This window comes from Sebastes umbrosus, chromosome 11 (assembly GCF_015220745.1).
Source record: "Sebastes umbrosus isolate fSebUmb1 chromosome 11, fSebUmb1.pri, whole genome shotgun sequence".
Taxonomy (NCBI): Eukaryota; Metazoa; Chordata; class Actinopteri; order Perciformes; family Sebastidae; genus Sebastes; species Sebastes umbrosus.
In genome coordinates, this window is record NC_051279.1 from 16,180,628 (window position 1) to 16,200,779 (window position 20,152).

The 20,152-nt window shown below is 43.2% G+C and overlaps 2 protein-coding genes across 2 annotated transcripts in view; one reads left to right on the forward strand and one right to left on the reverse strand.

Moving 5' to 3' along the window:
• The window catches only part of efna3b (ephrin-A3b), a 95,392-nt gene extending 88,998 nt beyond the window's left edge, over positions 1-6,394 (reverse strand). The window contains exon 1 of the mRNA XM_037784633.1: positions 6,257-6,394. The gene's annotated coding sequence lies outside the window, so the exon portion shown is untranslated. The remainder of the gene's footprint in view (positions 1-6,256) is intronic.
• The window catches only part of si:dkey-246i14.3 (ephrin-A4), a 35,675-nt gene continuing 21,125 nt past the window's right edge, over positions 5,603-20,152 (forward strand). The window contains exon 1 of the mRNA XM_037784636.1: positions 5,603-6,547. Within this exon, the coding sequence (XP_037640564.1) occupies positions 6,435-6,547 (113 nt within the window). The 5' untranslated portion in view covers positions 5,603-6,434. The remainder of the gene's footprint in view (positions 6,548-20,152) is intronic.

A 20,152-nucleotide genomic window follows, 5' to 3' on the forward strand; every position in this document is an offset into this window, starting at 1 on the left:
TGTAATTACGGAACTGAGACGCAGCGAGAGAAGGGGAGGAAAAGAGCGGAGGTGCACACAAGAAAAAGAGCCGCACACAATGTACTCGCACAAAAGCAAAAGGTGAAAATGAAAAATACACACAACTAAAGTGATGACCCCATCAAATTGGCATTGTTGCAAATAAGTGTAGTAGGCGTGCAGAGGAAAGGCAGGCGGGGGGGGGAAAAAGCTTCAGAAAGTACAAAATGACAAAGATAAAGGCAAAGATAAAATCATGAAAAAGGCTTCTTTTGTAAGTCAGTGTGTTGGGGGGGGAGTGAGTTCAAAAATAACGTAATAATCCTGATCATGAAGCCAAATAAAAGAAAATTAACAACTCTCTGATTATGTGGAGATAAATGTTGCAGGGACCACAGAAAGAAATACAGGGATGTAAAGAGAAGATGTGGTGGAGTTGAGTAAAAGTAAGGAGAGGGAAGAGTGACAGGCGAAGACAAGATATCTTATGGGAAGCCTAGTGCTCGAGTGATGAGTGATAGACAGGCCAAGATGTGCATGAAACATGCAGGCGTATGGCCGATCAAAATAGTAAGAGACCAAAAATAGCGGGATTACAGAGGAGACGGAGAATGGGGCCAGTCCCGCTCTGAGTGTGTGAGAAAGAAAGAGAGACATTGATATAGGGAGAGGAGTGTGTTCATGCTGTGTGAGTGTTTAAGGAAAAAGCAAAGTGTGTGTGTGTAGGGTAGGGTAGTTGATTACAGCTCTGGCGAGTGGCTTGGTGTCAGCCTGTATATGTGGAGATAACAGGATTAAGAGGCTACTGACACTACTGTACAAAAGAGAGAGAGGAGGGAGAGATGGTGAGGAGAGCGAGAGAGGAGGAACAGCAGGAAAAGGAAGGAAAAGGGACTTAAAGGAGCAGTGTGTAATATTCATAACTACGTTTTCATTAGTGTATAATCACCTGAAAATAAGAATCGTTGTGTTTTTGTCAGCTTAGAATGAGCCCTTCATATCTACATAGGGAGCGGGTCCTCTTCACCGGTCCACCATGTTGCTCCACCATGTTTCTACAGTAGCAGGATGTAGTAAGATGGACAAAGCAAACACCGGTTCTAGAGAGAAACTTTTGCATTTTTACGTCACCTGAAGGCCACCGTAGTTCTCCAACATGGTTGTGAAACTGCGGTAACGTGAGGGGGCTGCAGCCCAGTAGCTCTTCTTTAACCAGAAGGTCAGCGGTTTGATCCCCGGTTCCTACTGTCTGCATGTCAAAGTGTCCTTGAGCAAGACACTGAACCCCAAGTAGCTCCCCAGGCACTTCACAGCCGCCCACTGCTCCTAAAATGCTTAGAATGGGTTAAATGCAAAGGTCAAATTTCATGGAAGTACCTATATGTATATGACGAACGTAATAAAGTTTAAGCTTAAATTTAAGTGAGCCGCAGAGTGCAACACGGTGGTACCGCCAGCCGCCGTCTGACTTCCGTTGCTCCTAAAGTAGTGTTATTATGGTAAAGATGGCCTCTGAGCGAATGGCGTTACCACGGTTTTGCCGCAGTCTTGGAAAGGGAGGAGTGATCGGAGGGGTACTCAGTTGGTTGCAAACTGCAACCACACCACTAAATGCCGCCAAATCCTACACACTGTAACTTTAAATGAATACTCCCCTTGAATTCTGAAAATTCCTTTGGCATATGACATAAAATAATAAGTAATAATTGTATGCAGAATGTCTAAAAGTTTTAAATAATTCATACGGATGGGTTACAAACCTGAATAAACGAGCCACAGAATGCACATTTTTCCACTTGAAGGGGTCTCTGCATGGTTTAATGAATATAAAAATGATATGAATCATATGCTTTGGCCTTTGCAATCACCAGATCTCAACCCAATTGAACACATTTAGGAGATCTTTGGAACGACATGTTAGACAGCCCTCTCCAGCACTAATTGAGGTAACATCTTCTGGAAGAATGGCGTTCATTCCTAAAATCATTGAAGCCGTTCTGGAGGCTAATGGGAGCCCAACACCAAGACACTCTTTCTTTTTAATCCTTTCTTTAGTTTGTCACCTGTATCTGTGCATGCACATGGAAAAAAAAACAGCTGACCACTTGTTAAGCCTCTTACCGCAGATTCCATAACATGAACAGCCCGGAAAATATGCACTTAAACTATTGAAAATGGCATTAAAAACTAGTTCACGCCTGGAGCAATGACATGTCATTTCTAGCTTTCAACATGTTACAGAAATGGGGTATGGGCTTGGACTTCAAGTTGACATATTTATGAATCATCTTTAGCTTGATCCGAGTTGGTTTTAAAAGGCCCTGAAATCCTAAATCAGATTCTTGACGTATGTGGTCACTGGTCACATAAACACACAATTTTCCTGCCAAAGAACAGTTTGGGTTATTTCACGAGAAATGTTCTGTTATTGTGTTTTTGTCTGAAGTGGGACGAACTCAGATGGAAAAATGTAATGTCACATACTTGTGTGCACCAATTATGGTTTAGGAATATTTTATTCAAAATGTGGTGACAGTTGTGGGGCTGTTTGCTTATGTTGCCAGGCAACCGTCAATCAAATCTGACATCCACACAGTCCTGATAAGCTTGTTTTTTAGTGTTAAATAATACCTTAACATGTTTTTTTCCCAAACTTAAACTGTAATTGTTGCATATTTAGTCATAATCAATGCAATAGAGAAATACTTATTACAGGAATCCTACATGAGAGTAAAGGACAAAATGTTTGCTGAGATAAACTGTGCCAGGAGATGTGGGGAAAAATATATCTGACCAGTAATGAGAAGATCAATGAGAGGGAAGATTAGGATGATGGATAGAGATTGGAGAAAAAAGAGGGAAAAGATTTTGGAAAGAGTGCTGATAATGATGAATAGCAGACACACAGGAGTTGAAACAAATATTAAAGCGAAGCAGAGGAAGAGATGGAGATGGTTTGAGGGTGGAGGGAAGCTGTAAAGTTTCTTTTTCTGCTTATTTAGTTAAAACGCCCATTAGCACGTGCAAAATCCATCAGCTTTGCAATCAACACGGCTCTTAATTTAGAGCATCATAACTGTAGATTTCAATTGGCGCTCCCATGAGGTAAATGAGACCACTTTTCTCTCCAATCTAATCTGAGTCAAACGGGTCAATTTATAGTGTGAGACAGAAGAAATAGCTGCAGGGCCACTGAAGACTTAAACTGTTATGTTCTGAAGACAATCCCAAATTGAAAGTTGGAAAGTTTTTCCACTGAAAAAGAGGGAGAATGAAATGAATTTGCACAAAGTGTTATTAACCTCTGGCAAAATGATAGGCTGTGTCTGGTCCTGTAGATCAGTCAGAACCAGAGACAGAGAGAGAGAGAGAGAGAGAGAGAGAGAGAGAGAGAGAGAGAGAGAGAGAGAGAGAGAGAGAGAGAGACCCCTGCAGAGTGAGTTACTCCTCTGTGGTCCGCTCCACGTTTGCTGAGGGAGCGCTGGCTCACTAGGGACAAATTAGCCACACAGGAGCACTGAGGCATCATGGGAAATTAATGATCAGGACCTCCAGGAAGTGAGCTAATGAGTCCTAGTGCCACACGCACATCTGAACCACACACACATACACAGGATAAAAGATAGAGAAAGCAAGAGAAGGAAGGGGGGGTCCTGCAGAAAGGAAATAGCCAAACGTGCAGTTGCAGCAGCGGCTAATAACACAAAGCTATCAATGTAACTTCGTCTGGATGAGTGATAGTGCTGGAACAATAGTAATCACACACACACAAACACACACATACACACACACGCACACAGTTAAGAGAATCAGATAATTAGAGAGGACCACCAGTGGCTTTCGCCCATGGAGGCGTAGTGATTACTGTCACTACACCCTCCCCTGGGGCGGCTGACTACAACCAGTGAATTAATACACACACACACACACAGACACACACACTTCATGCAGCCAAGTGTAGCTGGACTGGATGTGGACAGTCAAGGGGGTGGTATGGCTCCCCACCGTTTGATTATCTTGTGTGTTGGGTACCTGAATGCACCATTTTACCATGTAATATGTAATGTTGCCCTACTTGGAGCTACACTATAAGCTAAAGCTGGAAGGAATAAAGTGGGAAGTTTGTTTGTTGAAATCTGTGCTCAAAGGCACCTCATTGCTGGAGTACCTATGGTTAGGGTGACCAGATCCCAACAAATCAAATGTGGGACAAAGAGTATGTTTGTGTGGAACAATGTGGGACACGCTACCAAGGCTGAGAGGTTAGTCTACAATTTTGATATAGTGTCTAACTTAAAAAAATAAACATCTATTCTGCCTCTTATATCTTGTAACATCTCTATGCTTCGCCCGAATGCATCCATAGATCGGCACATCTCTTTTTGAGCTGCACGTTTCTTGTTAGATTCGTATTTCCCCTGTGTGATATTGAAAAATAACTAGAAAATTTCGCAAAAAACTCTGAAAAATCTTTTTCCACCAGTTCCACCCACTTATAAGTAGTCTTTGTTGTAGTCGCATTTCTTTTTCTTTGTGGTTTCCATCATATTCAGCCTTTAAATCTGCATAGTTTGTGACTCGCAATTTTCCCCGGCATAGTGTACAGCAAAGACGGTGAAAGGTCACCCTGCACTTGACCCACGTGGGGCGCACAGTTTGACAGCAAACACACAGCGCCGTGATGACAGCCTTCCCTGCTTTCTTCACAGCCATTGGATAAAAGCCAGATTTTTAGAAAAGCGTCTGTCCTACAGTGGTTTGACTTTTGAAAACTAGAGCCAATGAAAATGTGGGACATTGTCTCAATATGTGGGAGGACAACAACAACTGGGATAAAAATGCTGTTTAGTCCCTCGTAAAGTGGGACACTTGGTCACCCTAACCCAGGGGTCTGCAACCTGAGGCTCCGGAGCCACATGCGGCTCTTTAGCTCCTCTCCAGTGGCTCCCTGTGGATTTTTAAAAATGGAAATGAATAACTGTTCCTCGTTTACATTTTCATTTTTATTTATCATTGTTGTAGGTCTATGTTACGATGGTACGACGGAGTATTAGGGCCACATTGAGGGAAAAAATAAATCGGAGATTTCGAGAATAAAGTCATAATATTACGAGAAAACAAAGTCGTAATATTATGAAAATAAAGTCATAAATTTACGAGAAAAAAAAGTCGTATTATTATGAGAATAAAGTCAGAATATTATAAAGTAGTAATTTTACGTGTTATTTTCTTTTTTCTCGTAAAGTTATGACTTTATTCTCGTAACATACCGACTTTATTGTCGTAATATTACGACTTTATTCTCGTAATATTACAACTTTTTTCTCGTAAATTTATGAATTTATTCTCGTAAACTTCTGACTTTTTTTCTCCTAAAGTTATGTCTTTATTCTCGTAATATTACGACTTTATTCTCCTAACATTCCGACCTTTTTCTCATAATATTATCACTTTTTCTCGTAATATTATGACTTTATTCTAGAAATCTCAGAAGTTTTTTCCCTCAATGTGGCCCTAATACTCCGTAGTACATTTACTCTTTGGCCCTCACTGCATTAGACTTATATACTATATACTTAGACTATAAACTGTGTTACCTTCATCAAAATGCTCAAATGTTTTGCGGCTCCAGACAGATTGTTTTTTTATTATTATTTTTGCCTAAAATGGCTCTTTTGATAGTAAAGGTTGCTGACCCCTGCCCTAACCTATCAAACACCTGCAGATGAGCTGCTCAAGGACTCTAAATCATGTGTTGCATTACATAAATATAAATAAGTATGCAGCTCCAGATGAGTCATGTCAGGCTTCTCTTTAAAAACTGGACCAGTGACAGGCTGTCTCCTCACACCAGTCGGCGCACCTCTCCAGGATTTAACCCTGCACCACCAGCACCACCAGCATCCCTCATCACCACACCCTTGTCCGCTGATTGGCCCAAAGTTTCCCCCTGGCACCGCCCTCTGCTCGGCGGACCCGCCCTTCCAGCGCTGCTCAGCCTGTTGCTGCCAAACCAGCTGGCATTTTCAATTCATATCCTGCACCCACCCACGACTGTGTGTGTGTACTCCAAAAAACCCTGACCTTTAAACTCAGGTTTTACTATCTTTTATTACTTTTCAGGAAGAGACCAAGAGTTCAGAATGTGGAACACGGAGGAACATTCTAGAACTTTACCCCTGTGGAAGCTCTCACCTTCCATTCTGAACTGAAGAAGTGATTTAACCTGTTTTTGAGTGACGTTTTATTAGTTTACCTTCATGCATCATGCGGAACTGCAGCAGCACATGACGTATTTGTCCGTGAGTTGGTGAAGCTGCTGAGGAAAGTCGTCCACACCGACTAGCTCCTCTCTCCTGTCCGGGTCTCCTCACCTGATTGACGGCCACTCCCAGCCGGTGCAGCCGGTGCAGCCCCGCGGGCCCCCCAGTAGGATGGTGACGCCGGGAGATGTGCCTGCCTGGAAAGCCACGATTTTCCTCTTTAATTTAATCTCAGCTGCTGTGGCCAAAAGACACGTCGTGTATTGGAATTCTACAAACACAAGGTGAGCAAACACTGTACGTTTTTTTGGTTCAATTTACTTTGCACAGAGCAAAGCTGGTCTGAACTTGCTCTGCCATGCAATTGCACAACCCCCTCAATAATTCCTGCTAAATGAGTCAGACTTGTGTTGTTTAAAGAATCTCTGCTATGCTTTAGGGTTGGTTAATTGAAGAGAGTGCAGAGCAGGTATGATTCCTTTAAAACACTGCACTGAACTATCAGACCGGTATTTTTTAGTTAAATCAGCAGTGGGTAGAAATGGAGCAAATAAGATTAAAAAAACATTTTAGAAAACGGTCAGTATATCCTGACAGTAGTGCATGAGAAAGGTAATCTGAAAAAAAAATCATGTGCCTCTGTGTCCTCCGGTGCTCCTAATGGCATCTGCAAGATTTCACAGACAGGAGGAAAACAACCAATCAGAGCCGAGCTGCAGCCTTGCTGTCTCTGTGCAGCTGTCAATCACTCGCGAACTCCGATCAAATTTGTCAAACTAGGCAGCGCTGATCAAATATGAATCAGTATTCTGTTACTGTAATGCCTGTTTCTCGCTTCAAATGTTTTCAGAAACATCTTGTAGTGTCCTGTTTAGCTGTAAAAATTAGAAAGTTTGTGACCCGGCAGCCATGTTGAGATCAGTTGAGGAAATACCAAGCACCGCCCACTAGCTGGAGCACAGCCAATAGGAACGCTCTCTCTCTGAAATGAACTGTGATTGGCCAATTCTCCCGTCATGGGCTAGATTTTTTAAAGCCTGAAAACAGAGACGAGGTGCAGAAGTCTAGTTCTCTCTCAGAGCACTTGAATTAGAATATGCTGAAAGATTATTATGGAAATTGTTGCCCAATGATGCCAAAAACATTCTGCCTACTGCAGGTTTAAATGAGGAACCATGAGTGTCCTGATCTCACCTTCTTCCTACCTATCTTTATCATAATGACTACACTCTAACCCCGGCTTTCACCTGTCCACTGCCCTTTGGAGGTGGTCATTATTCCACTTATAGCATGCCAGCAGTAAGTGTTTGTTCTAAATCGTGTCCTAGATAGCATTCTGAGGACACAGGTGTATATTAAAGTCTGCTGTGCGTAAGCGAGTATGTAGTTGGATAATGGGATGGTGTATGTGTGTGTGTGTTGATTGGGGCCATTAGCCAGGCAGAGTGAGGCTCACCTGCTGATCCAGGTGTTCCCGTCTGGCTAATTGAAGGGTTGAGGTGGGAGACTGCAGGGCCAGTAGGGCCACTGCCCAAAATAACACACTCTCACCTGCTTATTTAGAGACTCTCGCTCTCCGTAAGGCCCGAATCCCTAAACACTCTTTCAGATGAATGACCTTTTTAGTTAATAGCCGTTGGCCACAGAGAGAGACCGCTCTGTCTGTGGCTGTTTTGTCTTGTGTTTTACATTTGTGGATGCACAAATGTACAGAGATATGACTCCCGGGACGGATAATTTCCCCGAGGGCTCCTTTTGTCACGTCTGCGGGGCTCATCCTGTACCGGTGTCAGCCGAGGTGGTATCCAGTGTGTCCAGGCGGGTAAAACCCAGTCCTGTAATTGGGATCCAACTGAAATGTGTCGGGGAGGAACACTGTGAGGATTAGGAAGCACCTTCTTGTTCCCCAGGGATTCAGGGATGAATGGTCACAGTCTGTGGCAGGGCCACACAGTTGGCTGCAACACCACACAATCACAATGCCATCAGCATCGCGGCGGAGGGTAACCCACTGTGGCAGAGAATCACTCTCATCAGCAACACCACCCAATCACAAAGCTATCAGCGGAGCCGTGATGTTGCACCCGGTCCACAATCCCCTGGGTTTACCGCTAGGACTCCTTTTTCATTCCTCTCCTCTCCTCTCTTCTCCTCTCCTCTCCTCACTCTTCATTACCTCCCTTGTTACATCCCGCTCTCCTTTTCATTTTTTTTTGTCTGCACTCCCCCCTCCTCATCCTCCTCCTCCTCCTCCTCCTCCGCTCTCCTTTATCTCTCACGACTCCCTCCTGCCCAGTGATGGATATTGGCGGTGTGATTAGTTGAGCCTCAGTCATTTTCCCATACCATATTTTCTATTAGCTGCCAGCCAGCCAGCCAGGTTGTCCTGAGGCCTGTAAATGCAGCCTGGCGAGGGAAAAGGAGCGCAGGGACAGGAGGAGAGCGATGCTTTTGGTTGGCATGACGCTGCACTGCAGGTTCCAGGACTCCACTCAGGGCACTCGAGATCACAAAATAACCACATTTTGGCTTCTTGTTTATTTCTCCACAAAGTTGTCATATTTTAAACTTCAGCTATTATTCTCAACTGTCTCATTTCTTAAAGATGCTCCAATCAGTTAACAATAGACCAGATTATTATGTGTTATGTGAAAGGATTCTCTCAGCTCTACGGAGCGTTTTAGCATCTTTCAGCTCATTGTTTTGGTTTATGAGGCAGTAACTTTACTGTTTTGATTCAGTTTCACCGCTTTCATCACCGTTGTTTGTGGCGAAATAGCTCTGATAAAGCCTCATAAGCTACCTGGTCAACACCAAACAGCAGTTAGCGACTAGTGGAGCATTGAGCAGTTAGAGAGCCAGATATATCCCTCAGAAGTTGGTGGGAAACAAAACAGAGCAAATATTGGCCTTACGCCGAATTCACACCAGAGCAATGGCGAAGTGGGGCCTGTGGCGAGCTAACATGCACTGACTGCGGCAGCCGCTCCCGATCTCAGCGAGCTGCAGCTGCCAAACTAAAAGTTGGAGAAAGTTTAACTCTTAGCGGCGAAGTGCAGCCAGAGAATACCTGCAGTCTATCAGTAAACAGATCCTGTGACTCCTGTGACACGTTGACCTATGTTACAAAGAATTTATTCCCGCCTAAAAACACATGAATACGACTCCTGTCTGCAGCAAAATGTAATTATTGCGGCGAGCCGCATATCGCCGCTACCTGGTGTGAATTCGGTGTTAGAAGAGAGTGAATTTTGGACTTTGACCTGGTTGCGGTCGTGTCTAGAACGTAACCTAAAAACGTATGAAAACTCTCGCAAAACTTGCTGCCCGACAACCTATCCTAACCATAACTATTAGAGGTCAATGCCTAACCTCTAGACACAACCCCAGGTTGCCACTGCCGGAAACACGGCTTGTTGGACATGTGGTGTTAGCACGTTTGCTTACTGCTAACACCACAACTTTACAAGCTAATATGTCGATGTTGTGTTTTTCAAAATCAATTAATGTAGGTTTGAATATCTTAAATTTATGGGAACATATTAGCAGAATGTTGTTTGTGCTCATTTCCATTGGTTCAACCTTCATTGTGAATGTTGACGATGTAGGAAATTAATTGTTCCTGCCATCGCTGACACAAAAAACTGCCGTTACAGACATTACATTAAAGGCTTAGCTCGTATATAACATAACTGTAGCCGGCGACCAATCCAACCCCTCTTTAATACGGATGACAGAAGACATTCTCTGGCCGTCACCTTTTCTTTCGACATCTAGATTTATGGTTTTAATGAAGCAGGGGCAGTGAAGTGGAGACTGAAGGGCCTTGTTGCTCTGCTCTTTCGCTGGCTAATACGGCTGTAACAAAGGCTCGGCGAAGCACTTTAACCAGCACACATTTAGCACCCTCCAGATTGGAGCTCTGAAATGGAAGTGAGAGACTCGACTGCGGGGTCAGCATCGGACATCGTGGAATCAAAGATACCCTGGCCCTCGCTTTCATTGCGGGGCTCAAGTGGTTCCATCGCCCTTTTATGATTTTTCATGAGCGGCGTTTACGACCGTTCTCAGTTTTATAACGGCGTTTCTCTCAGAGCGATAGTTCCTTATTAGAGGGGAAATTATTTTTTTACTTCCTGGAGCAGTTAAAGGTTAGTAAAATGTTATAACCGCGGTGCTCTAAGCTTTGAGTGTGCTGACAGTATCAGCTCTCCCCTGAATAGCAAGCTGAGACTAGTTTATTGGTATATTCAGCCCCCTCCTCTGTGCCCACGGTGGGCTTTAAAACCAAATAAGTTGACCAGCCTATTTGCTGAAAACAACAGTGTGTGCTTCTTGTGCTACATTCATTCTCATTAATTCACTCAGGATTTGTCAGGAAGTTCACACCAGAACTTTAAGGATTTTTTTTGGCTTGAAAGAGGCTTTTGCCACCCATATATGTTCTGCTCGTACATCTGGAACAAGAATCAATGTCAGCCAAACCTGAACCTTTAAATCAGCTACTCCATTCCCCCTGTCCTCTGACTTGCCCTTGGTTTTCTTGGCTCATACCTCTACTATTGCTTTCCCTCTTATCCGACATGGCAGGAAGGGAACTTGTTGCAACAGTTCCTCTGGATCGCAGCTCAAACTCTTGTTTTCCAGTCTTTCTTTTGCAGAGCTGTGGATTAGCTGGGTGTCAATTAGAGAGACGTCTTTAACATAGAGAGATGCCGCACAATAGGAATATTATAACCAATTTCTCCTACCTATATCTTTATCTCTTGCTCACACTGGAACTCACTCTGCAAGTTTGGACACAGACCTTTAAAGCATTTACACCAGAGCCCTCTGAACTCTCTCTTTCTCTCTCTCTTTCTTGCTGCCGGTGTCTCTCTCCCCTCCTCTGACAACAGCTCAGGGCGAGCTCCGAGCCAGTGAAGCATGTTTAAACTGTTGCGTGAGGAGATGAATATTTGTATTGGTTTCCTCTGTATCTTTATTGAAAGCAGCCCTCATAAGTCTTCCGTGTAATCTCTGCTCTGTTTATGCATCATTTCCCTTTGTGTGCACTCATGAATGATCTAGTTTAAATACCAAAGTAAATCACATTCTGCATGCCATACCTTCACACACACACACACACACACACACACACACACACACATGATCAGTGGGCGAGCAGACACACATGCAGTGTACAGTAAAGTGAAAGCAGCCAGCGTCTGTAATTGTGTCTTGTCAGAGGAGATGATTGCACCTCCAGACTGATTTCTTATTTTATTTATTTTTTATTATTTCTTCACCCGTGTGTCTGTGTGTGTGTGTGTGTCTATTCCTGCAAATGAATGTATTTCTCACAGTGCCTGCTATCTCTCCTCTCTGTGTCTGTCTCTGTGTCTGTCTCTGTACTAATCTCTGTCTTCCCCTGGTAAATGATTAACATGGAGAACCTGGCTGAACTATAATCAACAAACCCACAGTGAGGTAATTACCACTTTATTCCCTGTCCTGCTAACAAAGCTATCTCTCTCCCCTCTCTCTCTCTCTCTCTCTCTCTCTCTCTCCACGTCTCTCCCTCTCCTCATCTGTCATCTAACTGTATCAATGTCTCCCTCCTTTTCTGTGTCAATGCCTATTGTCTCCCTCGCTGCCGCGCTGTGGTCGGCGTAGATCCAGAGATGTGTCATTGTGTACCTTATCTGTCTCCCGTAAATGTGCTTTGTCTGTTTGTTTGTGGTATTGAGTGTATTATCTGGAGGTAAACTGCGGATGAGTTAACTTTGTGTACACTCGGGCTTCTTCATCTCTGTCGGAAAACAATGCGAGGCAGTGATTTTAGTGACGCGCAGGCGCCTGTGAATTGACATTTGGTGACATTGTTGTTTGGTTGAAGTTCATCTCAGTGGAACAATAGCTCTGTTAGAGGTGTATGTGTGTGTGTGTAAGTGTGCTTTTGGAACTGACCTGCTGGTTTTACTTCCTCTAGAAGAGATCGAGTGTGATAAATTTCTGGAAAAACAAAACCCAGAAATGCACCAGGATGCCCAGCCCTATTAAAACACACACACACACAAGTTTCAATTCGTTTGTGATCTCGTACATGATTCATGTTTTTTACAAGGTTTTACAAGATTTCTTTTCCGCTCACAGCAAAGTAGTGAAAGTGGCTTTGACTGGAAAAAACTCTCAATTCCGGCGTGCGGCTGTGGGAACATTTACCAACCGCTGCGCCGGCCTCTCGTCTAAGTAGGTCATTGTTTCGTTTCCACTCGTTAGTTGATTTTTAGGTGTGACTGAAGTGTTGGAGGGAAAAGGCATGTTATTGCCTCGGTTGTTTTTTTTTTTTTTAAAGGTGGGGCATTGGGCTGGCATGCAGATAGAGTATTGTGCAACCATGTCTTTTGCTCCAAAGTGTCACATTCTGTGAAGTGAATTTTTACAGGTGACTACCAACTGTGCGTGTATCTGTGTGACATCAGTAATTCTCCATTTTTTTACTGTTTAGTGTTGAGTGAAACCAACATAAAAGTTTCACCACAAAAATAATCTTTGCCACTGAATTGAAAGCGGAGATACACACACGCAGGGAGATTCAAGCACACTGTGTTGAAAATGAGGTTTTAGGCGGAGGCCTAGCGGTGAGGATGTCTGTATTAAAATGGATCAGATAGTCACAGTGCAGCTCGGAGCAGACACGGTGTACAAGCATGAAAGAATGGCCGCTCTCTCCTCCTGGTCAGGATATTTAGTCAATCGATACCAATTTAACACCCAGATTATTATCGCCGGGCTCCTCGCATTATCGCCACACTGCATATGGACCCATCTCTTTCCCAATTTCTCTCCCCCGCGCCGCCCTGTGTACACACATACATCAATATTAGGTCGCATTAAGCTGTAATAAGTTGTATCGTACGACCGTTTTCCAAAGTGGCGCGGAACAGCTGTGGAATGAAATGAGGTTTCGGTGTCGTCTGCCGCTCCGTTGGCACGGCGCAGCCCTGGCTCTGGCACAAAATGGCTGCTGTGGCGTATGTGTGTGAAGAGGGTGGTTATGGTGGTTAAAGGGGCTGTTGGTGAGCACCGAGCGGGAGCGCATTCACTCATTCATTCATTCATTCATTCATGGCACACAATGAGCTGGCATTGTTGTAGGTGTCGGGCCAACTGTGTGTTTCTCTGACACACAAAAACAGCAATTAAATTGTGGCGTGAGAATATGTAAACTCCAAATGTGGGAAACAAAATAACACAATCTGCCGGTTGTTTAGCCAACGTGCATTTATAGAATTTCACACACACACACACACACATGCACGCACAGGCAGGCAGACAGACACACACTCTCAAGTACATATAACCTCGCACAACGCTCTTCCACTCGGCTCAGAAATCCTGCCAAGAGGCAACCTGGGAATTCCCTGAGACAGAAATTGAATTAGTATTGACCCAGGCAGAGCAAAAGGCTGTAGCAGGAACCTGGATTATTGTAGCATACAAGCTCCTCGCTGCCAGGAGGACACTGAGACATGTTCGCCATCATATACAGCAAGTCTTCAAAGGTGCTTAAGGACATAGTCACTCCGAAAGCTCTCTTTACTTAGCCTGTGTGTTGTCCATAGATAATGTTCATCAGTACAATAGTAGCTATAGTCTTCCTTCCATGTTTTTGGATGTGAATGTCTGATTTTTACTCATCAAACCTGATGAAACACTTGATGATGAAACACTTGTTATTTATATGAACGACATGAATGATTTATATTGTTACAGGTCACGTGGTGTGCGATGGTTTACTTTAGTTTTGGTCACTACATGAGCCCTGTTGTTTGCAGCCAGGAAGGAAAGAACATTCATTTTCAACATTTTTTTAAGCGAAACCCTCGAGAATCTTGTCTTTAAAAATCTGATTTCCGTCTTACAAGCCACAGATTTTGAGACACAGTGCTAAGGTGTCCATGTGACCTACTTGTGCAATTTTGGATTGTGTTTAATATGCATATCCGTTAACTTTAAATGATTCAGTATGCCATAGGGCGTAAGATAATATCGAAAATACGGAGTGATACTATGTTTTGTGATACTATATTGATTCTCAAAAACACTATATTGATTTTTCATCAATCGTCTACATGCAAAGATTACCTCAGTCAATACTTGATTTCATTTGCAGAGATACACGCCCTCTCAAAGTAGTGCTATGATGATGGATGTTACAGGGACTGTAATAAATGTAGATCCCACTTTTTGTTTACTCAGATTTTATGCATATGATGGTGTGTTCTTTATACTATGACAGTTTAAAATTAGATTTAAAAAATCACAATATATCGTCTTGCTTACAGTATCGCAATATATTAAATCGTAACCCCTGTATCATGACACCAATACACAGTCCTAGTATGTCACTGGGTTTAACTAACAACTCAAGAGGAGAAATAGGAGCGGCCGTCTTCACACCAGAACAAACTTTATGGACTAATAAACCTGCTAGAAAAGCACACCTCCACTACACTTTATCTAGACACAACAAAGAGATGCTTAGATAAAAATACTTGAAGGGGGGTGTGAACATGAGTGTGTGTGTGTGTAGGGGGTGTATAACTTTTGTGTATGGTACCTTTTTAGAAAGCTTATCAGAATTACCTTCTCATAAAATGCGCTTCAAGAAACACTTTTTGTCAGCTATATTCCCAGTTCCTAAAAAACACCTTTCATCCTGCGCTTTGTGATTTCCAGAGGAGACGGATCACATGACAAAGATATTTTGAATACTACTGTATGATTTTTTTTTTTGGGGCGACTTTTCCACGGGTTGGAACAAAAAACTAATATTATTTTGCCATTGCCTCCCAGAAGTATGGCAGCACAGCCTACTTTCCAGCCCCCAGTGATGTGAAACACACACATTCCTCTTCTCTTGTTTCTTTTTGGGGCTGACATACCACACACACCACATACGAATATACACGCTCCCCCTCTGCTTCCCTTTTTCTCGTCAGCCCCCCAGAGATTATAAAAAACATTAGACCTGCAGTGGAGGGAGCGAGGGATGGAGAATGCGTTAAGGAGAGGATGGTAGGGAAAGAGTCAACAGATTTCAACTCCCAAAACAGCTCGGGAAGGCCCCCAGGGATGGAGGGATGAGGTGAGAGGGAGAGAGGGAGAGAGGGAAGAAAGGATGTCAGCAGGAATTACTATCACTGTCACAAGCAGGCGTGAGGAGGAGCAACCCCCCCCCCCTCTCTCTCCCCTCCCTCTGTACTCACACACACACACACACACTCGGTGACGCAGGCTCGTGTACAGGTGTGGTACAGACACACACTACCAATAGTAGCATCGCCCTGCCTGCATACACACTCGCACACGGGGCTGCTCGGACTCTGGGGAGAGCCCGAGTAGGAATCACACCCCCATTTAGATCTGACACTGCTTCCTGGTTAGTGTGTGTGTTGACTAAGCATATTGTGTATGCATGTTGTAAAATTACAGTCTCGTTACGAGTAAAAAAAAAAAGGTCAAAATATGAATGGAATGTGGGATCGTGTGCTTATCCAAACATGCCTGCGCTCATATTTTTTTGAGGCTTACAGTAAGATGATGAGATATGAGTGTGTGTGTGTGTGTGTGTGTGTGTGTGTGCCAGCATATTTGGATGTGTTATTTTTGTAGCAATAACCAGTACCACATGATCTCCGGCTGTGCAGTAATGCGCAGCTTGATCCCTGTCTCCTGGTACTCTGACTGCTATTTTTTCTCTCTACTTCCTTGTTCTTTTTTCTGCCCCTTTTTTTTCTTTAACATTTTGTTCCAATCAAATCTTTTATTTATGAGGAATGTAGACTTTTTTTTTTTCTCCAGAATTAGTTCTTTGATCAACCTGCAGTTGTGCGGCTAGATGAGCGCAGTATGGTGCATATGTTATTGCTTTTGTGGGATGCTATAAGGTACCATCTACTACTACGCTGACAGGCTGCTGACACGTTAGTATGCAGAGTAAGGAGCGCGTACTGTACAAATAGCCTACCTTTCCTTTGGGGCTAAGTTGATTACGTTTATTTTTTACATATTTTTTTATGTAAACTCATTTTTTGATGAATTGCTCTCTGTCACTGTCCAAAAGCATGTTTTGTTATATTCATCAGAAATGATCAGATGGCTGTAATTCACAGTCTGAGAGCATCCGGAGTAGTAGTGGCGGTAATGTTGTGCTGAATGGAAGAGGGGGGGAAATAGCCTTGTCCCAAATCTCCATAGCTGTGGCCTTGTACCACGGGAACTCATGAATCTCATTGCTCTCCTATTCAGCTGGAAATGGAGTTCTCGTACGCGGCGCGCTTCTCAAAACACAGGAGCAGAAGCTGCGTGTTTATGATTGCGGAATTAATCAGCAGCATTCTCCCAAAAAATACACCCGGTGACAAATGCCTAGTCATGAAAGTCAGAAAATCCCTTACTCACTATATTTTTTTTACATTCAAGGAGGTTCCCTGATGGATTTTCTTTCAGCACGGAGTTGGGAGCGGTGTTGTTCTTCATCAGAGGTAGATACTGAATGCCTAAACAAGTGGGGTTTTTGTGCTTACTTTGCAGCGGATTTACAGTGGAAAACACTCGCCCACACTGTACTGTACCTCCTGACTGTCAATCTTGTAATTTCGGGTCATTGTGGTTCATTACTTAAAGTCGCGCCCAGTCATTTTTAATCCCAAATTAATCAGTTAATCCCAGTCCAGCGTCAGGCTGTGTTGTTAGCACTATGTCAGACCGCCGTCTGCACCTCTCCTCTTGACGCTCACCACTTCCTTCCCCCTGTGCTCCTAAATCCAGCCCCCCCTCCTTCCTTCTTATTGTGTCTGAACCCTTCGTCGGCGTTGTGGAACTCAACTGGCCTTTCCAAGAAACTCAGGGGGCATCCGGCCTTGAGGCGGCGGAGAATGGCGTCCACTCATATCAGCACAAATGTTAAAAAGCATGGATTTAATTTCACACGCTGCAAAGCAATGGATAAGCTAATGTACTGGAGCTGCTGTATTGAGTTTATAAATAACACACAGCCTTGAAGCCAAACGGACGGATTTTGTTAAAAAGTCTCAATTTAATTTCGAGTCTCTTTTTTGAGACGATTGGTATTAGACATCAGTGTCCTACCTCTGGTGTGAATATGCGTGTGAGGGCGGGGGCGTGGCGGTGGCGGTGGGTGGCTGTGCGTGACTAGAACAGGACAAAGCTGGCTGCCTTGAGGGGGAATAAGGGGGACCTTCCATACCCCCGATGCACACAGCGATATGAATCTTAACCGTTGTGACGGAGAAAGATGGAGAGGGAGAGAGAAGCATGGATCGGCTGCGAGGGAGGGAGAGGGGGGGGGCAGTTTAGACTCCTGGGATTCCAAAGCAGTGACCGTGAAAGTGCTTAGATAAACAGAGAAAAAAAGACGGAGTGGGGAGGGAGGACGAAGTGGGTGAAGAACGGAGGGAAGAGAGGACGAGAAGGTGTAGGCACACTGACAGGGGGGGAGGAAATGAGACCTGCTGAAGATGGGGTTGAAGGAAAGCAGATGGGAGTGAAACCAAGTCTAGACGTTTTTAAATAAGTTCACCAGGAGTCAGAAGGACGGGAAGCGGTCAGCTTACTCTATTTACTCCTCAACGCTTGTGCCTCCCCAATCTCTTTCGCTCCATCTTCTCCTTCTCTCTGTTTAAATAATTCAGTATTAGGGCAGGTTTCCTTGACATGTCTTAACTGTGTCTGAGTGTGTGTGAGTGACTGAAGGACATCTCCATCCCTCCAACGGGCTATTTCACCACTAACAACCAGCAAATAATCAGACACAGAGGGGAAGCACACCTGGGATGAATAGTCTATGTTGCCTATCCAGCATTGACCTTCGCATCATGGTGCGAGAGACAAAAACAGAGCGCGAGAACGGGAAGGAAAGAGTGTCTACGGCATCAGAAGTGTGACCCACTTAGTAAATGATGGATTCTCAAAGCCAAGTCTGATTTATTGGCTGAGTGTATTTGCTTTGCGAGCACCCTTTAGTGAAGAGTGTATCTCGAGTAAATGTGTGTGTGTGTGTGTGTGTGTGTGTGTGTGTGTGTGTGTGTGTTTTAAGGGGTGTTGCTCGCATGTCCTCCTTAACCCACTTACACAGGTGGGCCTCGCTGAAAGACCTGAGACATAAGTGTAGTTAAGTATAGTTAATATAATAGATGAGGGTGTAGAGCGTATACTTACTGTTAAGACCAGAGGACTCCGTAAGAAAGGAATAAGAACATAAAATAACTTTTTAAAAGAAATCAAGACAAAACTTTCTATTAAAACAGTTTATTATGTGGTGTATTATGTGTCTCATGGAAACGCTTTACTGATTTATCATCATTACAAACACTGCTACAAAGACGGGTCGTATTTGGTTGAATGCCAATTAGCAGCATTTGTTGTGTATAAAAGAAGTCTGTCAAGCCGTTCTTTAGTACGAGTCTGTAAAGCAACTGACAGCTGCAAAGTGGTCAAATCATTTTCGCCGTAAAATAAAGAACAACACTTTTTGTGAATTGAAGAGAAAACAAAAACTCATAATTTATAAAAACATAAAGATGCAGACAAAGACAGACGAGTCGCAGTGAAAAAAGGACCAGAGATGACAAATTGAAACAATATTTTGTGTGGGAATAATGTATTGATGCAGGAACATCAAGTGTTGATCTTTTATAATACACACTATTAACCTCCTCATCCGACGCCCGGCCGCTATTCTGTTTTAAAGCTAGAGTGAAGATACTGGTAATCGATTGTTACCAACCATGTCATGTTTTCTTGTCGGGAAGAACGTTAGATAATGCTCCAAAGTTACGATACATTTTGGCGAGAAAAAACTGTCCTGGCCATTTTCAAAGGAGTCCCTTGACCTCTGACCTCAAGATAGGCAGTGGTGGAAGAAGTACTCAAATCTTTTACTTCAGTAAAAGTAAAAATACTCTGCTACAAGTAAAAGTCCTGCATTCAATATTTTACTCAAGTAATAAGTACAAACGTTTTAGCATCAAAATTAACTTAAAGTACCAAAAGTAAGTATGTCCCATTTCAGAATCATATATATTATATCACTGGATTGTAATTGTTGATGCATTAATGTTTTCATCACTAATGTTGCAGCTGGTAAAGGTGGAGCTAATTTCAACTACTTTATATACTGCTGGGTGGCTTAACCTATAATAATACATCATATTAGTTGATTATATACAGCTCTGGAAAAAATTAAGAGACCACTTCAAATTTATCAGTTTCTCTGGTTCTACTATTTATTGGTATGTGTTTGAGTAAATTTACATTTTTTGTTATATTCTATAATCTACTGACAACATTTCTCCCAAATTTCAAATAAAAATATTGTCATTTAGAGCATTTATTTGCAGAAAATGACAACTGGTCAAAATGACAAAAAAGATGCAGTGTTTTCAGAACTTCGAATAATGCAAAGAAAACAAGTTCATATTAATTTTTAAACAACACAATACTAATGTTTTAACTTAGGAAGAGTTCAGAAATCAATATTTGGTGGAATAACCTTGATTTAAAATCACAGCTTTCATGCGTCTTGGCATGCTCTCCACCAGTCTTTCACATTGCTGTTGGGTGACTTTATGCCACTCCTGGCGCAAAGACTCAAGCAGCTCGGCTTTGTTTGAGGGCTTGTGACCATCCATCTTCCTCTTGATCACATTCTAGAGGTTTTCAATGGGATTCAGGTCTGGAGTTTGGGCTGGCCATGACAGGGTCCTGATCTGGTGGTCCTTCATCCACACCTTCACTGACCTGGCTGTGTGGCATGGAGCATTGTCCTGCTGGAAAAAACACTCCTCAGAGTTGGGGAACATATTTGGGAAACTGTAACT